This window comes from Balaenoptera borealis (genome assembly GCF_965194805.1).
Source record: "Balaenoptera borealis genome assembly, chromosome: 3".
In the NCBI taxonomy this organism is placed as follows: Eukaryota; Metazoa; Chordata; class Mammalia; order Artiodactyla; family Balaenopteridae; genus Balaenoptera; species Balaenoptera borealis.
The window spans coordinates 183,187,674-183,211,162 of NC_138866.1; the positions used below are offsets into that span (position 1 = coordinate 183,187,674).

At 44.8% G+C, this 23,489-nt stretch overlaps 1 protein-coding gene across 4 annotated transcripts in view; it reads left to right on the forward strand.

Annotated features, from left to right (window-relative positions):
• The first annotated feature begins 253 nt into the window (after positions 1–253).
• Positions 254–23,489, forward strand: part of MAP3K8 (mitogen-activated protein kinase kinase kinase 8) — a 28,882-nt gene continuing 5,646 nt past the window's right edge. The window contains exons 1-6 of one of the 4 annotated variants that reach the window (XM_082386881.1): positions 254–3,373; positions 4,012–4,271; positions 8,063–8,424; positions 17,774–17,941; positions 20,091–20,352; positions 21,865–21,971. In XM_082386881.1, coding sequence (XP_082243007.1) covers positions 8,086–8,424; positions 17,774–17,941; positions 20,091–20,352; positions 21,865–21,971 — 876 coding nt within the window. In that variant the 5' untranslated portion in view covers positions 254–3,373; positions 4,012–4,271; positions 8,063–8,085. Of the gene's footprint in view, positions 3,374–3,456; positions 3,727–4,011; positions 4,272–8,062; positions 8,425–17,773; positions 17,942–20,090; positions 20,353–21,864; positions 21,972–23,489 lie in introns of those variants that run through there. The other 3 variants (XM_082386880.1, XM_082386882.1, XM_082386883.1) reach the window with 3 other exon arrangements.

A 23,489-nucleotide genomic window follows, 5' to 3' on the forward strand; every position in this document is an offset into this window, starting at 1 on the left:
AATATGAAAAAGTTCAATTATCACTGAAATCCACTCACATTATCATAAGAAACTTACCTACGTCAATGAAAAAAATAAGACCTACTGGACTTCTAAAATACAATTTCAACTGTTCAAAAAATTTAAAGATTGTAATAATGGTTTTAAATTGATTACTCACGTGTCTGTACAGTTTCTCATCTGAAGGTTATTGTCAGAAGTTTAAAGAGGTCATTGTTTAAACCTCTTAATGGGTAAATATGTAGAGCTGCAACAAAAGCCAGACAGAAGCAAGTTATTCTCATGAAATCAGGCTCAAGTTCCTCTTAACTTTAAAAACATCTTATTTAAAGCTTTACTGAAATTCAGTATTTAATGATCTTCCTCAAACCCTTTTGTATTTTACTGTTATTATAATTTAAGAAAATGAAATACATTTTTCACCAAGCCACATATAGGTATCCCCTACTTTTTTCCAGTTTATCCCAGTATTCTCTAAAAATATTCTATTTTATGAATATGAAGAAGACTGGAAAGCAGTGTCCTGTATTCTATTTATTAGTCTAGAGCCCATTAGGCTTACATAGGTCGATGCACTGACTGGGTCACCTACCACTGTTAATCGTTTTGGTTCTGTTGAGTAAATGAGCTCTGATTTCCAAACTACAGATGACAAACCTATTATTGTCCCAAGCTGCCAGTGGAGAAAGCCTCTTCAAGTACACTGTAACCTTGCACCTCAATTTTCAAGTGCATTTTGTTGGGTGCAAAGAGCTTCCAGAGCTGTTTTGTAATGTGCTCTAATCAGCCACCTCTGGCCGTGCACACTCCCGCTCCGATGGTTTCTCCTTGGCAAGTTTAAACCCCACTTTTCTAGCACGCTGAGCAGGATTACTTTTGCAAGCCTGTGTAACCAAGTCTTGACGGAGAAAAATGCAAGTAGTCTGCAAACTTTTTCTTTCTCTTCAATTGTCCTCTCTCTCCGGTAATCCGGGTCACCAGATCCAATCTTTGCTAGACTTTAAAAATGTATTTGAGTAGAATCTCTTAATTCACCCCACCAGACGCAATCTGCTACTGCATAAGCAATGAGCAGCCAGAGAGGACCCCGCTGGGACAGCCATTTCACCAGCTCCCTAAAATGCAGCTATATTTGGAAGACCTCTATGTAGGAAGTAAGGCTAATAGTTCCCAGAAGATTAGGTGTGGTTTTCATGAGCTCATCAAGGGGGTGGTTCCATGTTTCTATTTTTAAAATTGTTTATAAAGATCATCCTTCGTTGGTCAGAGACAACAGATAGAGGAGAGACGTCTCTCACGTTATGATTAGAGGCAACAACCCGGCCCATCTGGTTCCCAGAGAAAAGGCGAAGGGAGCTGATGCTACAGTTTCAGCCGAGACTGGGATAATCTGCTTTTGAGTCCCGGCCAAATTCCACGGAGTCCGCGGCCAGGCCAGCCGGGCTTCTCCCAGCCTGGGCGCGGGCTGCATCTACCTCCGAGTCAGGGCGGCAGGGTCGGTCCAGGCAGCGCACCCTCCTGCAAGAGCAGAAGAAGCTCAGTCCCCTGGACCAGGGTCGGGGGGTGGTCCAGCCCTGAGACCACTTGGAAATGGTACTCGCCCCGCGTCATTCATGCCGCTGCACTCTAGTATTTAAAATAATTTGGGGGATGGCTCAGTGTCCCCAATCAGTCGTCACCGTTTAATTTGCTAGTCGGGCTCGCTTTTACTAAAGTCTCGGGCGTCTCCCCTTGTTGTCACCAACGTCGCGGGCCCAGAAGCACAAAGAAATGATGGGCGTTAAGGTCCTACAGCGAGGGCCTTGCTTCTCATCTCAGCTAGCCTCTGTCCGCCGGCAATTCTCAGATGACTTCCTTGGGTGGGAATAACAATTCTCTTTCCGTAGGAGAAACGTGGAGAGTCTTCGAGCGGGTCCGCGGCAGTCTTGCACTTGTGTGCGTGTGAGGGTGCGTGGGCCCGAGACGAGCTTGGGGACAGGAAAGGGCCGGACGCGGGCGGACTCAGCGAGGCCGTGGGAATCTGGGCTCCACCTGGCACGTCCAACGTGCGGGTCGCCGAGATGCAGCGGGTCGGGGCCTTACAGCGTCTCTCTCTCTCGGGGCTGCCTTGCAAAGTGTCCTGATACTCGGGAAGCCCTGGCAGGGGCGCGGGGCTGTGGGCAGCGTGTGCCGCCTCGCAGTGGGCATCGGGAGTGTCCGGCAGGGAGGATTTCGTGGAGAGAAGCGCTGTTTCCCTAGAACTTCCTTCCGGCTTCGCCGCGACAAAACGCTTTCCACTCGAGAAGGAAGATCACTCTAGACGCCCTTGGACCTTCTTCCCCAGCGGGACAGAGGATCCCAGACCCGAAGCTGGGGGTTAGGAGGAGACGGGGCACATACACTTTGTAACCGGGCGGTGCCACCAATAACCAGTTCCGATAAAGGCTGCAAAGAGCGAAACCAGGTTTTGCTGGCGGGGACCCCGGCCCTCGTCCAGCGCCCCGTCACCTCCCACGGCAGCCTCTCCCAAGCCCTTAAACCGGGTCGGTGCTGGGGGCCACGCATCGCCGCCCTGCGTGTGTGACCTGCACCGAAACCTGGCCGCGGTTCCGGGAAGCTCCGTGCGCCTCCTGCAGCGCGGCGGGGGCGGCACGCGGCGCCTCGGTGCCCCCCCACACACACCGAGCACACAGACACACCCTCCGGCATGGGGGGCGCGGGAAAGGGCCGGGGACCCCGCAGCAGCGCCGAGGGCGCCGGCACCTTAGGAAATACGCTCTTCCCTCGGCGGCCGGGGGCGGAGGCAGGGTCGCCCTTCCCAGCTCCGCGTCGGGGCGCCCTCTACCCCGCGGCTGCCGCGTCCCCAGGTCGGAGGGAACTCGGGGGGGGTTTCCCAGGCGGTGGGCCGGGGCCGCGCAGCGGGCGGGGGCCCCCGGGAGGCGGGGCGAGGCCGGTCCCGCTCCCGGCGCGCCCCACCCCTGCCCCGCCTCCAGCCCCGCCCAGCGCCCCGAGGGCAAGCGGGGGGGAGGCCGGAATTTCCCCTCGCGGGGGCTCGGGCAGCCCCGCAAGCCGGCGGGCTCTTTCTGTTTACGGAGAGAAAGGGGAAATGGAAAAGGCGGGGAGGCGGCGGCTGGAGTCCGCTGCGCCGCCCCTCGGCCGGCCCAGAAGCTGTGAGTCAGGGGCCGACGAGGGCGGCCCGGGCGCGCGGGAGGCGCGGGGCTCACTCGGCCGCTCGGGCCCGGACGGCGCGCCAACGCTCCGGGGCCGGTAGCCCTGGCTCGCGCTCCTGCCGACGCCGGACCTGGGGACCCGGCGCGCCCGGCTCCCGGGGGCCGCCCGCCAGCTGCGCCGCGAGCCGTCGGGGGACGGCGGCGGGGGCGCGCGGAGGCCGCAGGTGAGTCAGAGTTCGGGGGCTCGGGGCTGTCGTTCGATCGCAGCCCTGCTGGGTGCCCCGGCGGTTCGCACCCTGAGGTCCGGGGAGCCCCGGTATCCGGGAGGGCTCCGGGGCCCTGGGAGGGGGGCGGGGGCCGTGCCAGTCTCCGGCTGCGGCGCTTCGGGGCTGCGTGCGGGTCGCGGCTGCAGCCGGCGCAGCTGGAAAGCACCTTGCGCAAGGGTCCCACGGGGCGCCGCCCCGCGACTCCTCCCCCTTCCTCCTCCTTCCCGGATTCCTAGCGCGCGAGCAGGGCAGGTCCCTGCTTCCCGCCGCGGGCACCACCCGCACGGCTGCGCCCTCCCTGCTCAGACCCGGTGAGTGCGCCCCGGAGGCGCGGGGCCCGGCTGCCGCTGGCCCTGGCGATGGGTGCTCTTCTGATGTGCAAGCCCTTTAAGGCTCCCTTCGTCTTAAGGACCGGGAGGAAGGGAGTCGGGGGGCGGGGGGCGGTTAGCGGGGTCGAGAGCCTCCGAGCAGCTGAAACAACTTCACGCTTGCACCCCGGATCCCATTCTGCGACCAGTAGGGTGGTTATAGCAGAACACGAATGCTGGGCTTTTGGCCTAAGAAAGAATGTTAAGGGGGAAAATGTTATTTAACAGATGTTTCCCCGTGGAAATGCAGTATCAAGATTCCGAAGTTCTAGTTCTAGGCGGAGAACCACGTTGAAAAGGAAGCGCAGCGTCCAGATTGTCCCAAAAGTTAACGGGGAAGGCCGCGAGCTGTCTTTAAGAAAACATTGCAATGTCTGTTTCACTTTTGGAAAGACGTATTTTGGCCCAGAATAAAGGACTGCTCCCGACAAAAACAGGGAAAGAAGCAGTAATACAGTTGCTTTGCGTATCTGTGGCCTGAGTTTTAGGTACTTGCCAAGTAGAAGGTAATTTGAATCGTCAGACGCCCCCAGATCTGATGGATTGAGGTTGGTGTGCGGTATTTCTGGCAGACGTCCTATAAGGAAAATTGGATGGTTGAGGCATCTAGAGGTTTTGAAGTGGCTGTGCTTCTAACACAGCTAGAATGGGCTTCATTCTCGGTTTCTTTTAAAAAATAAATTTGTTTATTTATTTATGATTTATGTTTGGCTGTGTTGGGTCTTAGTTGCTGCGCGCGGGCTTTCTCTAGTTGCAGCGAGCAGGGAGTGCTGAGGTGCGCGGGCTTCTCCTTGCGGTGGCTTCTCTTGTGGCGGAGCACTCGCGCTCTACGTGCACGGGCTTCAATAGTTGTGGCTTGCGGGCTCCAGAGCGCAGGCTCAGTAGTTGTGGCGCACGGGCTCCAGAGCGCAGGCTCAGTAGTTGTGGCTCGCGGGCTCTAGAGCGCAGGCTCAGTAGTTGTGGCGCGCGGGCTCTAGCGCGCAGGCTCAGTAGTTGTGGCTCACGGGCTTAGTTGCTTCACCGCATGTGGGATCTTCCCAGACCAGGGATTGAACCCGTGTCCCCTGCATTGGCAGGCGGATTCTTAACCACTGCACCACCGGGGAAGTCCCAATTCTCGGGCTTTTTGAGAAAAAAATATTATTATTAGAAGTCTTATTGGAGGTGTGCCCTGAGGGGCAATGTACTATTTTGGCAGAAAAATCTTTTAAATGCGAAGTAACATGAGGTATAATCATCCTTTGTAAGGTAGGAGCCTACACCAGTAATCTTGGCCATTTTCATTCGCACTTGCCAGGAAACCCTCAACTTTTGTTTATGGAGATGGAAGTAGCTAAGAGTATGCCATTATGTTTAGGAGAGTATTTCCTCTTGGCTTTACTGCCAATTTCAGAAATAATTTGAAGCAGATAACTTTGACTGTATCTGCCCATTTGTCCATTTCTAAAATTGGTATAGTCCCCTCCTGCGTTAACAAGTGGGGATTTAATGCAGATTTTTATTGAATACTGTGTGGGGAAGGGTGCTTGCTGCTAAAGTGAAATACAGATCCCTTCATCATTCACTTTTCTAGACGTCTACTGATGGTGAATAACGCAGAACTCGTTAGCATCTTGTCTGCTTAATTAAGGCCTGAAAACGCTGAGGCTTTTGCCGGCGCCTTGAGCGGGCGGTCATCAGGGTTTTCTCGGGAGCACACGCTGGTTTGCGGGAGTGGAGGCTGGTGTTGCTAAGGGATTAGTGGCGCGGAAGACACACTTCTCCACCTCCCTGCCCTCCCCCAGCAATCAATTACGGGCGTGTGTGTTTCCGCCTCTCAGGTTTTACATACAGATGTTCCAGACTTTCTGCAGGATTTAAAAAACCAAAACCTGCCTTTCCTCTCTGGATCAGCTAACGGACTTGTAAACTGCATGGACCTTTTCCTCTCTTTCTATAGCCCTGTTACTACTGGGAACTTCACTTTCTCTCTGGCCAGCCATTCGCTAAGTAAATCCAGCAGCTTTGGAACTTTTCAGCCAGTGGGGTCCTAAATTTAGCTGTTGTTGTTTCAATTCCATTTTTTTTCCCCTGTAAATTCTACAAGTAGAAACTGCAACTCTGTAAATTCTACAAGTAGAAACTGCAACTAAATGGCCCCATGAAACCCAAGTCCAATGTTCCTCCATTAACCTAAAAAATTCCTTTCATAAGTCAAGAGACTCCAAGAGCCTGAATCAGTCTTCCTCAAAGACCAGCCAGGTCTCAGAGAGGGGGCTTTCCTTTGCTCTCTAGATGTAACTGTAATGATAACAGCCATCAAAACATTTCATTTTTTTTTCTTTCTTTGTCTCTTATTTTAGAAACAGTCTTTAAAACCTTACTGTGAAGAAGGGGGAGGATGGGGGGTTGGGGGGGAATAGGTAGCCGCAGCCCATTTGCAGTTAAGAAAGGCCGCCTAATGCAGTATCTGCAAAGCCAGGCATCGACTCAGCCCTTCGATTTCATGCGCATCGTAGCAGCTGCAAAAGACATAGTTTATTTACTGTGTACCAGACTCTGCACCCAGCACCTTATGCTCTAGAACTCCTTTGAACCTCACAACCACCCACAAGGGACGTGCTGTTATTACTTGCATTTTGCATGTGGGGAACGTCGACATGCAATGAGGTTAAAGTACAAAACTTGCCCAAGATCATGCAAACGCTAAAGGAGGGGCTGAAATTGGTCCCCTGCAGTCTGAGTCTAGATGCCGTGTCATAACTGCGCAATCCTAACTTCTTTCCCCATACACAATTTGTGGTGGCACAGTGGTTAAGACTCCGGCTCCCAATGCAGGGGGCCAGGATCCGACCCCTGGTCAGGGAACTAGATCCCACAATGCATGCCGCAACTAAGACTTCACATGCCACAACTAAGGAGACTGTGAGCCGCAACTAAGGAGCCCTCTGGTCACAACTAAGACCTGGCCCAACCAAATAAAATAAATATTTTAGAAAAAGAGCATTAAAAGAAAAAAAGAAAGAAATGGATCTCCAGTAACTTAGTAACGACACTAAATTGCATGGTTCTTTTCTCAAGTGAAATTCACCAAGAGGCCTATGTCTGGGTCCTGTGGGCACGTGGCCGCAAGGTGGAATATTTCCTGGAGTTTGGTGCTTTTGCTCCAGGTTGATGGGAGCCTGTGGCTTTTATGTAGCCCTGTGTGTTGAACGCATTGAAGGCTTGTGCTTTCAAGAACCTGAAACACTTCTCAGAGAGAGGCTGCTTCCAGGAGCGCAGTAGTTTAAGTAGACATACATACCTCTTCATTTTCTTAGGTCTCTTAAGTCCTTTTATCTTTAATCCTTTGGAATGCTGTTGTTCCAAAATCCTGAGTAACAGCATCATTGTTTACCCTTGATTTACCTTCTTTTTCTCATTTACAGATCCCCAAGGGTGGCTCCTGATTTGTATATAAGAACTGAAATACAGTTTTGGCTAATCAGAGTTAGTTGACCTTGCCCATGTCTTGCTTATGATAGATTTGGCTTCCCTGGCTTCTTTATAAAACCACAACTTCTAGAGAGTCATTGATCTAGATATTAAGTTAACCTTCTTGAGTCTTTGAGATGCATGCTTTGTACTGTTAAAGAATCCTGGTCACAGGAGGGGACAGCTGATTACAGGTTAAAGGAATCTTCTCCTTTCTCATACCATCATTACATTTGCTTAGATTAAAATCCATTTGACATGCTTCTGGCTTCAGGGCCTGAATTTTATTTGCAAAGTTAGCTCCTGAATTTGGTAAAGGAGTTTTTTGTTTTTGTTTTTTTAAGTAATTTTCCATTTTAATTTTATTTATTTTTTGGCTGTGCTGCGTGGCTTGTGGGATCGTAGTTCCCCAATCAGAGACTGAACCCGGGCCACCACAGTGAAAGTGCTGAGTCCTAACCACTGGACTGCCAGGGAATTCCCAAGGAGTTTCTTTTTTTAAAAAAAGTCACCCACGGCCTAAAAGCCCCAGAGATCATGCAGGGAAGATTGTCCCCTTGGGGGGGCAGCAGGGCTGGAAACTGTCAAGTGAGCTCACTGGATCTCAGGGTTCCTCTCTGTAAAATGAGCACTGGACTTAAAGGTTATCTAAGGGCCCTTTCTTCACTGTCTGCGCACTTGACCTCGCACACACTGTGGCCAGAGCCCTTATTTTATAAACAAAGTCATATAGAAGCCTGTTCTCAGTCCTTTCATGTCAGTTTCCCACTGATCTCAAATGCAAGTACAAATACAGTCAACTAAGTAGCTGAGGTTTCTTTTGCAGACTCTCTGGGGACCCTCACAGTGATGGAGTTCATGAGCACTGGAAGTGACAGCAAAGAAGACATCGATTTATTAATGAAACATTTGAACGTGTCTGATGTCATAGACATTATGGAAAACCTTTACGCGAGCGAAGAGCCTGTAGCCTTCGAACCCAGTCTGATGACCGTGTGTCAGGACAGCGGTCCCAAGGAGGAGAAGCGTTCCGACCCGGTGCTGCTCAGTGGCCAGGAGGGGCCTTGGCTGTCATCAGTCCGATACGGAACCGTGGAGGATTTGCTCGCTTTTGCAAACCACATATCCAACACCGCAAAGCGTTTATACGGACACCGACCCCAAGAATCTGGAATTTTATTAAATATGGTATGTTTTTTCCTGATCAGTTGAGTGCTGTGTGTTCAGCTTACTACTGCTGCTGCACCTAATGCTGAGTGGGATTTGAACTTGGTTCAGACTGGCTGCCAGGTATGGTTTTTAAAAATGGAATATCTGTAAGAATCACCTCCACGGGAAAGGTGCAAAAAACAGTCTTCGTTAAAAGTTCCATTTAAAGAATCTTTTCCATCTTTTAGGAGCACTTCTACAAATAGGTAATTAAGAAGAAAGAATTTTAGTTTAACAATTCACTGAAGAGCTCATTCGTCAATTAGGCCGAAGAGAAAGGCTTCCTGAGATTCCTTCATCTGAGAGGGGAATAAAGACTTTGTCTTTAATTAATATATATTTTTTATGTAGTATAGTTGATGTATAATTTTATATAAGTTACAGGTGTACAATATAGTGATTCACAATTTTTGGAGGTTGTACTCCATTTATATTAGTATGAAATATTGGCTGTATTCCATGTGCTACACAGTATATCCTTGCAGGTTATTTTATACATAATAGTTTGTGTCTCTTAATCCTCTACTCCCTTCCCCTTCCCTCTCCCCACTGGTAACCACTAGTTTGTTCTCTATATCTATGAGTCTGTTTCTTTTTTGTTATATTCACTAGTTTGTTTTATTTTTCAGATTCTACATATAAGGGATAGCATACAGTATTGGTCTTTCTCTGTCTGATTTATTTCACTTAGCATAATACCCTCCAAGTCCATCCATGTTACTGCAAATGGCAAACTTTCATTCTTTTTTATGGCTGAGTAGTATTCCATTGTGTGTGTGTGTGTGTGTGTGTGTGTGTGTGTGTGTGTGTGTGTGTATATATATATATATATATATATATATACACACACCACATCTTCTTTATCCATTCATCTGTTGAGGGACACTTAGGTTGCTTCCATTCCTTGGCAATTGTAAATAATGCTGCTATGAACATTGGGGTACATGTATCTTTTCAAATTAGTGTTTCCATTTTTTTGGATATATACCCAGGAGTGGAACTGCTGGATCATATGGTAGTTCTCTTTTTTAGTGTTTTGAGAAACCTCCATACTGTTCTCCACAGTGGCTGCACCAATTTACCCTCCCACCAACAGTGCAGGAGGGTTCCCTTTTCTCCATATCCTCGCCACGTTTGTTATTTGTGTTTTTTGATGATGGCCATTCTGACGCGTGTGAAGTGATATCTCATTGTGGTCTTGATTTGCATTTTCCTGATGATTAGAGATGTTGAGCATCTTTTCACGGGCCTGTCGGCCATCTGCATGTCCTCTTTGGAAAAATGTCTATTCAGGTCTTCTGCCCATTTTTTAATTGGATTGTTGTTTTTTTGATGTTGAGTTATAAGAGCTGTTTACATATTTTGGATATTCATCCCTTCCTTATTGGTTGTATCATTTGCAAATATTTTCTCCTGTCCAGTAGGTTGTCTTTTTGTTTTGTCGATGGTTTCCTTTGCTGCGCAAAAGCTTTTAAGTTTAATTAAGTCCCATTTGTTTATTTTTGCTTTTATTTCCTTTGCTTTAGGAGACAGATCCAAAAAAATATTGCTACAATTTATGTCAAAGAATGTCTGTTTAATTTTTTTGAAGGCTGAATTTTTGTGCTCCTTTCTTGTCACATCTTGAAACATCACGATATATATGTATTTTTTTAATTAAAGATACATTTATCTTTTTTTTTTTAATTTATTTATTTATGGCTGTGTTGGGTCTTCGTTTCTGTGCGAGGGCTTTCTCTAGTTGTGGCAAACAGGGGCCACTCTTCATCGCGGTGCGTGGGCCTCTCACTATCACGGCCTCTCTTGTTGCGGAGCACAAGCTCCAGACGCACAGGCTCAGTAGTTGTGGCTCACGGGCCCAGTTGCTCCGCGGCATGTGGGATCTTCCCAGACCAGGGCTCGAACCCGTGTCCCCTGCATTGGCAGGCAGATTCTCAACCACTGCGCCACCAGGGAAGCCCCACGTCACGATATTAATACTGGCTAAATTCAGTTCTTGCAGAAATGTAGTTTGTGGGCAGTAAATAGTTATCCACAGATTCAGTCTCTTTAACTGACAAAGTATGAATGACAAGGGCTATATTTGTTTAGTCATCCCAAGTATCCAAATAATCCAAAATATTGTGACAACACTTAGTTGCCACGGTAGGGGATCAGGTGATGTGTCTGGGTGTGGTCAGTGTCTTAGTCTCTCAAAGATGAACGTAGGTGCTGGCTAGAGGTGATGTAATTTTCAAAAAAGGACAATTCACAAAGGAGTGGGCGGGAACTTGCAAAACATGCTTATTGATGAAAGTGCCTCCTTTCCTTTGGTGCATCTAAAGGGCAAGACGGCTAATGTATGGGGGACGGTGCTGAACAAGTAAAGATTCTGGACCGAGTACTTAATTATTATTATTCTTTTTTGCATACCACATTCGTTCAGTTCAAAACAACACAGTGATTTAGGTCAGCTGTGTAGTGAATTGTTTTGTTAGAAGCCAGTTGTGTTCAGCTATAGCTCAATTTGCAGCAGAATTGCAAAATTACCTTTTGCAAAAAAAAAAAAAAGATTACATTTTGCATCATTGTATGACTTGCTTTGATCTGGATATACAAAACTGTACTTGATAGTTAACTTTGCCTTGAGAAGAGTACTTCTGTTTATAAATGGGAAGTCATAATTTGAATAAGGGTTAATACCTGTTTGTCTTAGCTAAACTATAGCTGGAGAATTCTGGTTCAAAATAATATATATATCTATAATCAGAAACATAATTGTTTAGGTATTTCTCTCTCTTTTTTTTTTACATACTTATTTGTTAAGATGGGTATCTTAAAGGAAAACATGCAGAATAAACACATTATTTTTGCTTGTAAATATGTAGAGACTTAGGCTTATTTCCCCGGACTATCAGACTGATGAGAGATGGGCCGTAGAATCGGGAATGTACAGAAGGGAATTCAGGAAAAATATAAAGAGTACAAAGCAGTAGCTTCCTGAAGGTTTTGGAGTGAGGGATAAAAAAAAAAGCTAATGCAGCAAACGAGAGAAATGACGGCATTAAAAGGAAGTGAAAATATTATCAGCAAAGGGTAAGAGTAGAATGTTGTTAGTCCTGTCATGGAGCCTGTGCTCCAGAAATGAATCAAGGCATATTTGGGAGAAAATTTGCAAATAGGACATATCAAAAAAGCAGGGATCTTTACAACTTTCAAAAAGGTTTTTGTTTTAAAAAATGATCAAGAATATAAAATACAGCAAGAAGACCTAACCTTAAAATCCACAGGAAAGTAGACCATGCCTTATTTGGCAAATCACCCTGTGGTTGATGGCTCAGGGGGCTGTGGTTGGCTTTCCTGTCACTACCCTTAAGGATTAGGTACGTCCCTGTGACAGCTAGTAGCCTGTCACAGCTCCGTGTTTTATAAATAATGGCACAGGAACGGTGACTTGCCATCCCAGATCATAGCCAGTCTGAGACAAGATGGTGAAGGAGGCCACGTTGGCTTCTGGCTTCCTTCATCCTCACGTGTGTTCTCCTGGGACCCATCCCACCTTCAAGACCTTCCTCTTCCCAGGTCCTCCCCCTAAGACTCCCTCAAAACTTTTCTCTCCTGGCCTTGCTGCTGTCTGCTTCTCTGCTTTACAAGATGGCAGCTAATTAGCTACCCAACAGATTGGTTCCAAGGTAAAGTCGACCTTGAAGTGTATCTACATATGGACCAAATGCTTTCCTTCCAGTATTCATCCATTCATTTGCTAGACAGAGCTCGAACCTCTACAGGGGATGAGGTACTTCTCCAGGTGCTAGAGATACAGTTTGTGTTCCCTGGTAGCTTTCTGCCTGCTGGAGAGGGCAAGTAGACAGGTAATTGTAACGCAGTGTAGGACTTCTCAGTACAGCTACGCCCTGATCGCTATGGGAACGGTCAGGCCGGATACCTCACTTAACCTCGAGGGTGAGCAGGAGGAAGGGAGGAATGTCAGACAGGCTTCCAAGAGGAGTTAAAAAAAAAATTTTTTTTTTTGGCCACACTACACAGCTTGTAGGATCTTAGTTCCCCAACCAGGGATTGAACCCAGGCCCTCGGCAGTGAAAGTGCCAAGTCCTAACCACTGGACTGCCAGGGAATTCCCCCAAGAGGAATTGTTGCCTAAATTACTGAGTTGGAATCAGCCAGATAAAGGGGCTGGAGAGCAGAGAATGTTTCAGATGGAGAGAGTGGAGGCACAGATGCCTGGTGTATTACAGGCAACCTACAACCGCAGCGCCTGTGGAGTTAATTAGACAGGATGGAGGGCCCAGGAATTACAGTCATATCCTGAAGCATAGGCGTGTAAAATGGTGGTCTGCATGTGTGTGCAAGTGGGTGCTATGTTCCTGAAAAGAATATTTAAAAGATTCCACCAACATCCAGCAGGACCTGGGGAAGAAACTTTAGGAGACTAAGCCAGGGGTTGCTTTGTGTGAGGCTGCTACAAGTTACTTATAATCTAGACCAACTCTCACCCTCATCTGGGGATGAGTAACCTAAAATGGGTTCTAAACACTCAACTCTTGGGTGATTGTTTGGGAAGCTCAAGAGCCCCAGAGAGCTTGCTCATAGATGTGAGTGTGAGATGCTGGGTCCTGCTTCTCAGGCTTAGTCACGGATTCCTGGTTTCTCAGGGTTAAAAAAACCTTAAAGATACTTGAGTCAAGCTCTCTGTCTGAAGCTTGAATCACCCCCTTTATCAGCTCCAATAATTGCTGGGGCATTTTGGTCTGTGCTTGGAAACCTGTGATGAAGCATGCATCATATTCTAGGGCATTTAATGTCATATCGGGCCAATGCTCATTGTAGGGAAGTCCTTCCTTAGAGGGTACTAAAAGCCATCTCTGACTCCCCTGACTCCTAAGCCCTACTTCTTGGCCATAAAAATGTGTATATACATACAAGATGAGGAGTGGTGAAGACGGCAGGCCCTTGAATTAAAGTGCCCGGCATGTATCTCAGCTCTGAAATGGGCTAGCTGGGTGACATTGGGCCAGTCATTACAACCTCTATGCCTCTGTTTACTCATCTGTAAAATGGGTACATGGCCGCATTCACTCCATACAATGAATGCACGTGACCTGTGTACACACAGTGCGTGTTGAAAGGATGCAAAGTGTTGTGCTTGTGGTTGTCATGCGCCTTCCTTACGACAGTCCTCCCAATGTTTACAAAACTGCACGTCCCCCACGTCTTCCCTCTTCTTTCTCCGATGCCTCTGGCTGTGCCTGCTCCTTCTCGGGCACTGTGGTGTTACCTTTCCTCCTCCTGTGGGTAGCCCCCTCTGGCCTCAAGCCCGTCTTACAGCCCCGAACTTGAACCTGGCTGTCCCTTTGCTGTGGGACCAGCAGAGCAGGACAGAGCCAGCTTGGCCGTTGTTCTAGAACCCGTCCCTCTTTTCCTGTAGCCCGAGGTCACATCCATTTCCTAGCTGCTACATCACACGGGACCCTTATGGAATTCTTCTCACTGACATACCTACGGACTTTCTCAAGTGCTGCCCCTGGGCCCAGTGTGGTTTTGTGTCAGTGGCAGTGATTGGGATGAGGAAATGGACTGCGTGTCTGCACTTGACCATGGCGTTAGTACGTTAAGGGGTTGGCAGAGGTAATGCTTAACATAGATTTCCATGAGGTTATTTGCTTGGACCCCTAGAAAGAAGAAGAAGAAGAAGAAGGGGGAAAAACATTTCAAACCGAAATAGGGAAGGTCTCAGACTTGGGGAAGATCCAGGGACTTGGCAGAACCACAGACTGGCCAGCACTTGCATGTCACACCACACGTTCAGGGACTGTCCTCAGAGGTGGCCCGGGAGAACTTGCAGGATGTTTGGAGGAGGGCCCCCAGAACGCTGGGGATGATAAACTGGGGTGAAGGAACGGGAGTATTTGATCTAAAGAGAAGAAGGCCAAGCTGTGCTCAGTGACGTGTAAATGTAGACATTTAACAACTGTGTTTTGATCACGGCTCAGCTTTAATTACAGCCTCTGGAAGATCAAAGGCTCTTATCTAAAGAACAGGAGCTGTGGCTTTGGGGTCAGACAGACCCGAGTTTGAATCCTGACTTCACTGCCTAGTGAGTTCCTTAACCTCCTGAAGCCAGTTTCCTCATCTGTGAGTGGAGGTAAAGAGAGTCCTTACGTCACAGGCCTGTTGTGAGAAATTGCTGAGTTAATGTATGAAGTACTCAGTAGAGTGCCTGGCCCAGAACTAGCGCTCGGTAGATGGCTGGTATCATTACTCTTCGTCCTGTCGGCTAAGCGGACACCGCATCGGAGTGGGTTAGAGCAGATGTGGGTTGGGCAGAAGTAAAACTTTCAAGTGAAGTAAGTCAGACAAAGACAAATATCATATGATATCACTTATACGTGGAATCTAAAAACATGATTACAAATGAACTTACTTACAAAATAGAAATAGACTCATAGACACAGAAAAAAAACTTATGGTTTCCAAAGGGGAAAGGGAGGGGGGAGGGATAAATTAGGAGTTTGGGATTAGCAGTTACACACTACTATATATAAATAGATAACCAACCAGGACCTACTGGTTACAGCCCAGAACTTGAACCTGGCTGTCCCTTTGCTGTGGGACCAGCAGAGCAGGACAGAGCCAGCTCGGCCTTTGTTCTAGATCCCACGGATCTAGAACAAAGGAACTATAGCACAGGGAACTATATTCAATATCTTGTAATAACCTATAATGGAAAAGAATCTGAAAAAGAATAGATATGTATATGTATAACTGAATCACTCCCGTACACCTGAAACTAGCACAACACTGTAAATCAACTAGACTTCAATTAAAGAAAAAAAATTTTTTTTTAAGTAAAACTTTTTTTTTCCAAAAGTGAGTTAAGCCCTGAAGTGGATTCCTGGAGAATCGAATGAAATTGGGTCTGTAAATATTTAATAACAAGGAAGAGGCAATAAAGCGAGTGCAGCTGAGTGCCATGAGCGTGGTTTGTCTGAATGTGGTTCCCAGTGTGCTGTAGAAGTGGCCTCCAGGAACCTGAGGTGACACTTCTTGAAAGGAGGTCATATTTCAAAGTTGGCAACGCCGTGGTCTCCACTTAGCCATTTTCCCTCTCGGGTCCTGCGCAGAGGCTGCACTCAGTGAATACTAAAGTTTTAAGTGTAGTGACTTCACATTTCTAAGTATTAGCGTCGTTCTTTGCTTCATTCCCTAATAGTGAGCACGCCTGTTCATGGGGTGTAGCTAAGATTAGCAATCATAGGTCCTGAGTGAATAACGCTTACGGTCACCAGGATTATTCCCAGAGCAGGGCCCGTGTAAGGAGCCCCGTGCATCTGGAGATGAATCGGAGTCTACTTTTTACCCACGTGATCTGCACTCCCCTTCACCCTCTCCCATTCTTGAAATACCTTCATGTCACTTTGATAGTTTCATAATTCCCAAATTCATAATCTGAAGTCATCATATTACTAATGAAACGTAGGTAAAACCTGTGTTTTTGAGACTCTAACCCTTGAAAGAATACCCAACACATTTTTTTTAGGAATGTGCTCCAGGTCATGTCTCCCGCGGACTATCTTATTAATTTGTTTTCATTTTATCTATAATTATTTCTCCTCTCAATTTTTCACTTTTGAAAAATTGAGATCGACTTTATATGCAGTAAAATACACAGATCTTTAATATCCAGTTTGATGAGTTTTGACAAGGGTACATACCCTTATAACCCACACTGCTATCAGGATATCGCTCTCTTAATTTTTTTTTTAATTAATTAATTTATTTATTTATTTTTATTTTTGGCTGTGTTGGGTCTTCGTTTCTGCGCGAGGGCTTTCTCTAGTTGTGGCAAGCGGGGGCCACTCTTCATCGCGGTGTGCGGGCCTCTCACTATCGCGGCCTCTCCCGTTGCGGAGCACGGGCTCCAGACGCGCAGGCTCAGTAATTGTGGCTCACGGGCCTAGTTGCCCCGTGGCATGTGGGATCTTCCCAGACCAGGGCTCGAACCCGTGTCCCCTGCATTGGCAGGCAGATTCTCAACCACTGCGCCACCAGGGAAGCCCTTAATTTTTTTTAATCGTTAATTTTATTCATTTATTTAAAAATTGACGTATAGTTGATTTACAATGTTGTATTAGTTTCAGGTGTACAGCAAGGTGTTTCAGTTATACTATACTGTGTGTGTATATATATATTTTTTTTCAGATTCTTTTCCCTTATAGGTTATTGCAAAATATTGAGTATAGTCCCCTGTGCTATACAGTAGGTCCTTGTTGGTTATCTATTTTATATATAGCCGTATGTATATGTTAATCCCAAACTCCTAATTTATCCTCCCCCCCGTCCCCTTTCATAACCATAAGTTTGTTTTCTATGTCTGTGGGTTTATTTCTGTTTTGTATATAAGTTCATTTGTATCTTTTTTTCCTTAAGATTCCACATATGATATCGTATGGTATTTGTCTTTCTCTGTCTGACTTGCTTCACTTAGTATGATCATCTCCAGGTCCATCCATGTTTCTGCAAATGGCTTTATTTCATCCCTTTTTACAGCTGAGTAGTATTCCACTGTGTATATGTACCACATCTTCTTTGTGCATTCCTCTGTTGATGGGCACTTAGGTTGTCACTCTCTTGAGTCGGCTGGTTTTCAGACCTCTTGTTCAAAGTGTTTACTGACTCATGAACCCTCAGAGGTCAGGGGTCATCTGTCTCTTGTTCATCGCCGCCTGCTCAGCACCAAACACAGTGCCTGGCACATACCATGCACTCGGTAAATATTAAATGAGTGAATGGATGAGAAATGGTTCTGCCCTTACTTTGCTTACGTGGCACTGTCAACTCATAGCTCTGGCATAACACATTGTTTTCCAGAATCCTCTGTGATCATCAGTTCATTTCCCTACTCTCTCTGAGTGTGCGTCACCTCTGAGTAATAGGTATGCAGACTAACAGTTTAGCACATTTTGATTGGAAACAAGTCAGCTTGCATGCACAGTTTACGTTTCTGCAATGTTTATTTTCAGCCTTTTGGTCACAGCAGTCATGCTGCCTTAGGTAAATCATTTTTAAAGTTCTCTTTGGCAGTGAATTACTCACACATAGATAGAAATATGATCAGGTCTGACCAGGGATGTGTTTCTGTTTCATGCTTTCTCTGTTTTGCTGACGCTCTAAATATATCCTCTGTACACTGTTATGATTATATACGGTGACATTAATTTTGAACCCTGCGTGTAGGAATGCGGTCTAACGTAACCAGTTTCTAAAGGGCGGGTCTCAGAAAAGGACTTTGCTGAAATTCTCACCCTCCTGCATTTTTGTTTTGTTGTAGGTAATCACTCCCCAGAATGGACGCTACCAGATAGACTCTGATGTTCTTCTCATCCCTTGGAAGCTGACTTACAGGAATATTGGCTCTGATTTTATTCCTCGGGGGGCCTTTGGAAAAGTGTACTTAGCACAAGACATAAAAACTAAGAAAAGAATGGCATGTAAATTGGTATGTACTTCATAAGCAGACAGGGTGCCCTGCGTGTTCGGCATTGGGGCTTTTGTGTGTTCGTTTATTTACTTTACTCAAAGCTGGCTGCCCTTGACTGCCTCTTATCTAAGGGTGCTGTGTCCAAAAAAAGCATCTGTGTTTTATAGATTTGCTTGCTACCTGGGGCCATTCAGGCCCCAAGTCTGCTTAAGGGCATAGTTGATTTTAATCATTTTGCTCGGATAACAAAGAAAAAAGTACCAGCTTCTTTAGCGCCAGCTCGGATAACTTCATCCCTCTTGTGGTGGCTGAAGGGGAACTACCCTGCAAGAGCACATCTGTTTGCTGCTGCTTTAATGCCACCCACTGGGGGGGGGGGGGGAACAGGCAGGGAAGCAGACGCTGGGAAAGCTGCAAGTCTCCTCAGGACTACAGATTAAAGGGCTGAATTTCGGAGAAAAACCCCATCTCTTCCTATTGAGCAATCACTGCTGAGGTGCCCCACTTTGCAAAACCGTTTGGCAGGACCTACCAAAGCGATGCGCACACGCCCTGTGACCCAGCGATTCCACTCCTGCAGGTGCTTGCCCAGCAGGCATGCGCACGCGGTCACCAGCGCCATGTGCTAGAGTGTTCATGGCGGCAGTGTTGGTAATAGCCCCAAACTGGGAAGTGTCCACATGCTGAGATGTGGTGTATGTACATCCTGGGATGCTGTCCAGTGAAGAGAAGAAATGATTTACAGCTTCGTAATGCCGATGATAAATCTGCATTAGGTGAAGCCAGAGCAGCTGGACACAAAATAGGATCTACTGTATGAGATTCCTCTTCCATAAAGGCCAAAAAAGGCTAAACGAACCCATGCTGTTGGAAGTCCCATTACTGGGTGCCCATGGGGAGCAGGGACAGGCAGGGGTCAGCGGAGGGCTTCAGGGTGCTGGTGGACTTCTGTTTCCTGCTCTATATAGTGGTTACATGGGTGTGTTCAGCTGAAAATTCCTTGAGTTTGATACTTAACCAGTTTTGCACTTTTGTGTATGTCTGTTCGACTTTAAAGTTTTGTTTTTTTTAAAAATGCAATAAAACAAACTCACTTTTGATTTAACGAAAGCAAAACAGAAAATAATTACTGAATATCATCTGTCTCTCTTATTGTCATGTGGGCCTTGTTTGTTCCTCCTTAAAGGGTGGCCAGAGCAGCTGTTATTAAAAGGAAGAAAAGGAGGTAATAGAGTAAGTTACTGGAAGGTTGCATTTAGGAGATACGTCCAAGTTAAAAAAAAAAAAAATCTGGAGACATTTTTTTAAAGCTCTTAGAACCAAAGTGTTCTGTTTTTCAGTTTCATCACAAAAGACGTGGGAAATAGCTTTGTGGGTTTGTTTTCCTTGCAGTCCTTATATTTAATATTTAAGCCATATTTTTTCTTAAAAAAGAGAAACATATAAGATGATTAACAACCCTAAACAGGTCCAAAAGGATGCAGGCTAAAGAATGAGATCCCTTTCCTTAAAGTAACTACTGTTAATGGGTTCTTAAATGTCCTTCCAGAGAATTCTATGGACATGTGTATGTATAGTTGAACATTTTATTACAAATGGGAATATAATATATGTACTTCTGCATCTTGATTTTTTTCAGTCTAACAGTATATTTTGGAGACATTCCATATCTATCTGCACTGAAAGACCTACTTCTTTCTTTATTAATGACTTCCGATTTTCTGTAGAGTAGGTGGCCAGTGCTTATTTAAATGCATTGTTAGAACGCAAACTGAGAGACCAGAGACATTATATTATTTCATGACAAGGAATATTGAAAATATGGCCTAACATCTAGGTGCCATAGAAATTACATGTATAAAAGATGGGAAATTACCTCCTCTGTTTCAATCATGAATAATTCTTCAGTTGGGTATCTATACTCTAAATGAAAGCAGTATTTCATTATTTTGTCTTTTATTTTCTTATTTTTTTTACCTTTAGCAGACATGAACGTAAAGGCATATCTCAAGTAAACATTATCTTAACTCAGGAGTACAATTTCACAACACATCCGAGTATCCTTGAGGGCATTTATTTGCCTTCTGGTTTGTGAGTTGACCTATGTTGTGTATTCTTTTCTTTATCCTGGGGTTGTTTAGAATCTTCCTTGTGTTTTGTGTTCTAGATCCCAGTAGACCAATTTAAGCCATCTGACGTGGAAATCCAGGCTTGCTTCCGGCACGAGAACATCGCTGAGTTATACGGCGCGGTTCTATGGGGCGAAACCGTCCATCTCTTTATGGAAGCAGGCGAGGGAGGGTCTGTCCTGGAGAAACTGGAGAGCTGTGGACCCATGAGAGAATTTGAGATTATTTGGGTGACAAAGCATGTTCTCAAGGGACTTGATTTTCTGCACTCAAAGAAAGTGATTCACCATGACATTAAACGTGAGTTCTCCTTGAACGTGTCCCTTTTTGGCTTAAAAAGAACTAGTTAGACCTTAGGCACACGGCTCCTCCTTCAATCTGAAGGTCCTTGGTGTCAGGGAAGACACCCGTCCCCGCCAGCACTCTCCCCCTTTCTCCCTGGGTTCCTGAGATACATTTTAGAGTCCAGTGGGGTCACGAGAGCTTTCAAAGTCATAAGGAAGGATGATTTTCCAATTGTTGTGGAAGAGATTATAGCCACATATCATTAACGACTGCCTTGTTAATAGGCTTTAAAAATAGTAACATACTTAAAAACAGAGTCAACATTTTTGAAAAACAAATTGCTTTTTAATTTTGAATACAAATTTGGCAATAGTCCATTAAAGAAGCTTTCACTGACTGCTTTCTAGGAATAAGAGATTGTGGGGAAATACACAAGAGAGACCCGCTATGAACCCTTAATATCTAAGGGTAAATTGAACTAGCAAAACTTGTCCTGACAAAAATTGGGTATTTTACTTTTTTGTTTTAGAAAGTGGCTTGATAATACTATGCTTATGTCTTAGAATTTGAAACTCAATATATAAAATATAAAAAATATTTTTTCCAGCTTTATTGAGAAATACTTGACATATAACATTGTGTAAGTTTAAGGTGTACAAGGTAATGATTTGATATATGTATGTATCGCAAAATGATCACCACAATAGGGTTAGTTAACATCCATCCATCTCATGTATTTATAATTTTTTTGTGTGGTGGGAACTTTAAAAATCTCTTCTCTTAGCGACTCTCCAATACGCCATTCAGTATTATGGACTATAGTCACCACACTGTACATCACAGCCCCAGAACTTTTTCATCTTATTATTGGAAGATGAAATAATATTCATCTTATTATTATTTTTCAGCTTATTATTTGTAACCTTTGACCACCTTCCCGAATTACCCCCACCCCAACCCGTGGCAACCACTCTGTTCTCTGTTTCTATGTTTATTTGTTTGTTTTCTTTTTTAGATTCCACATATGTTAGATCATACGGTATTTGTCTTTTCCTGTCTGACTTATTTCATTTCGCATAGTGCCGTCAAGGTTCATCCGTATTGTCACAAATAGCAGGGTTTCCTTCTTTTTTTATGGCTGAATAATATTCCATTCTATATACCACACAATTTATATGTATATATTATGTATCACAAAAATTTATATATATATACAAATCTTCTTTATCCATTCATCCATCAATGGACACTTTGGTTGTTTCCATGTCTTGGCTGTTGTATCTTGAGGATTATTAATGGCTACAATCATTTATATCCACCTTGGCTGAATTCTTGACAAATCTGAAGTGGTTTTTACCTAAACTCTCACCCAGATTTCATCCTTCTCTTTTGAACATAATAAGCCCATTTTAGTAGGGGAAGCATTTCATTCTATCTTTATATGGAACTCGTTGTTTTAAATAATGCTTTCATTTTATTTAGGGATAGATACACCATTTTTTACTGAAAATTTTCCTCTCTTTATAGCAAGCAACATTGTTTTCATGTCCACAAAAGCTGTTTTGGTGGACTTTGGTCTGAGTGTCCAAATGACTGAAGAGATCTATTTTCCTAAGGACCTGCGAGGAACAGAGGTAATTATGTTCACACCAGAATGGGCAATATCTTACTAAGAGTAAAAATAAAACGTGCTAGCATTACTGCAGAAAGGACAAAGAAGGGGAGGAAAACCATTACATTAAATCACTGTTATCATTGGACCATGTTTAATGAGCATTTACTCTGTGCCATGTATTCTTTAGCCCTTGAAATAAATTATATTGTTTAACCCTCACAATAGTATTATCATAGGCAAATACTATTACTCCCATTTTAAAATAAGAAAATAAGCTTGAAGAGGTTAAAATAAAGTGCCCCAAGTTACTCAGCTACTGATAGATCAGGGCCTCAAAATCTAGTTCTTTCTGAGTCTAAAGTCTAAGGTTTAACAGCTATGTAGCTTTTTGATATAACTGATATATGTGGTTTTAGCATAACTAATATTACTGTTTTGGCTCAATTACAGCCATAATTGTCATGGTCCTTAAGAACATTTACTGAGAACTGACAGCATTTCAGGCCTCTCTTGAATCTGGGAAATCTTAAAAGAAATCTCATTTACTGGAGCACAAATGAATCTTATTTGAAGATATAAACTTGCTATACTATTTAACTCATTTGTGAAGCAAAAACAACAAAAGCAGAACTTTCCTGAATCTAAATGGGATTCAGAGAAATGCGTTCACGGGCTGTCAAATAATATATTTAGCGCTCACCTTATTAGGCTGAACAGCTGATCTGTGTAATGAGTGTCTATCGGGCATCTGCTGTGTGAAGGCTGCTGTAGGTACCAGGGATGGAGCGCAGGGCAAAGCCAATAAGGAGTCTACTCTGGAGGAGGGACCCATTTTAAATTTACCTGAATTATTAACGTTTAACCGTTTAGTTCACAGTTGGTTATGATGGGTATGGGGTTGGATGCATCTGGGAAGGTACATGGGTGTAGAAGCTGCCTTCCTGACCCACCTCCATGACTGTGAGATGATAGACTATCAGAGAGTGAACTGTCAGAGCCTCTCAGCCCCATGCCCTTCTAGCTGTTGAAAGTGCCCTCAGGAAATGGAGAGAGGGCAGTTGGCTGGACCTTTGCCCCAAGATTATCAGGTCAGTCCTGGTGTTAATCAGACGATAACCTTTAGTTTAGCTAGTAAATGTATTGCACTGAACTCATTGCAGTGCTAAAAAAAAATTGTCTGCCTTTCAAACCAAGAGTCTGTAAGCCTTTTCTTAACTCTCTGAAAGCAAAGACTCCCCCCAGGCAGCAGAAGAGATCTTTGTTTTTGCTGTTATTACTGAACTTATTCTGGAAAATACTTGGGAGAGGATTCTGGAGAGTTGTCTTCAAGCAGAATGATGTTCAGAAGAGAACATTATTTATTTATTATTTTTTTTAAGACTGTTTTAGTCACCAGATCGTAGGAAAACTTTCCCAAAGCACAAAATCTAATAAGACAACACTTATGACATGTTTTTTTTCGGAAAATACTTCAGCATATTTTGGCAGTCGTCAGACATTCAGATATGTGACACTCTACCCTTTTTCCTGGAGCCAG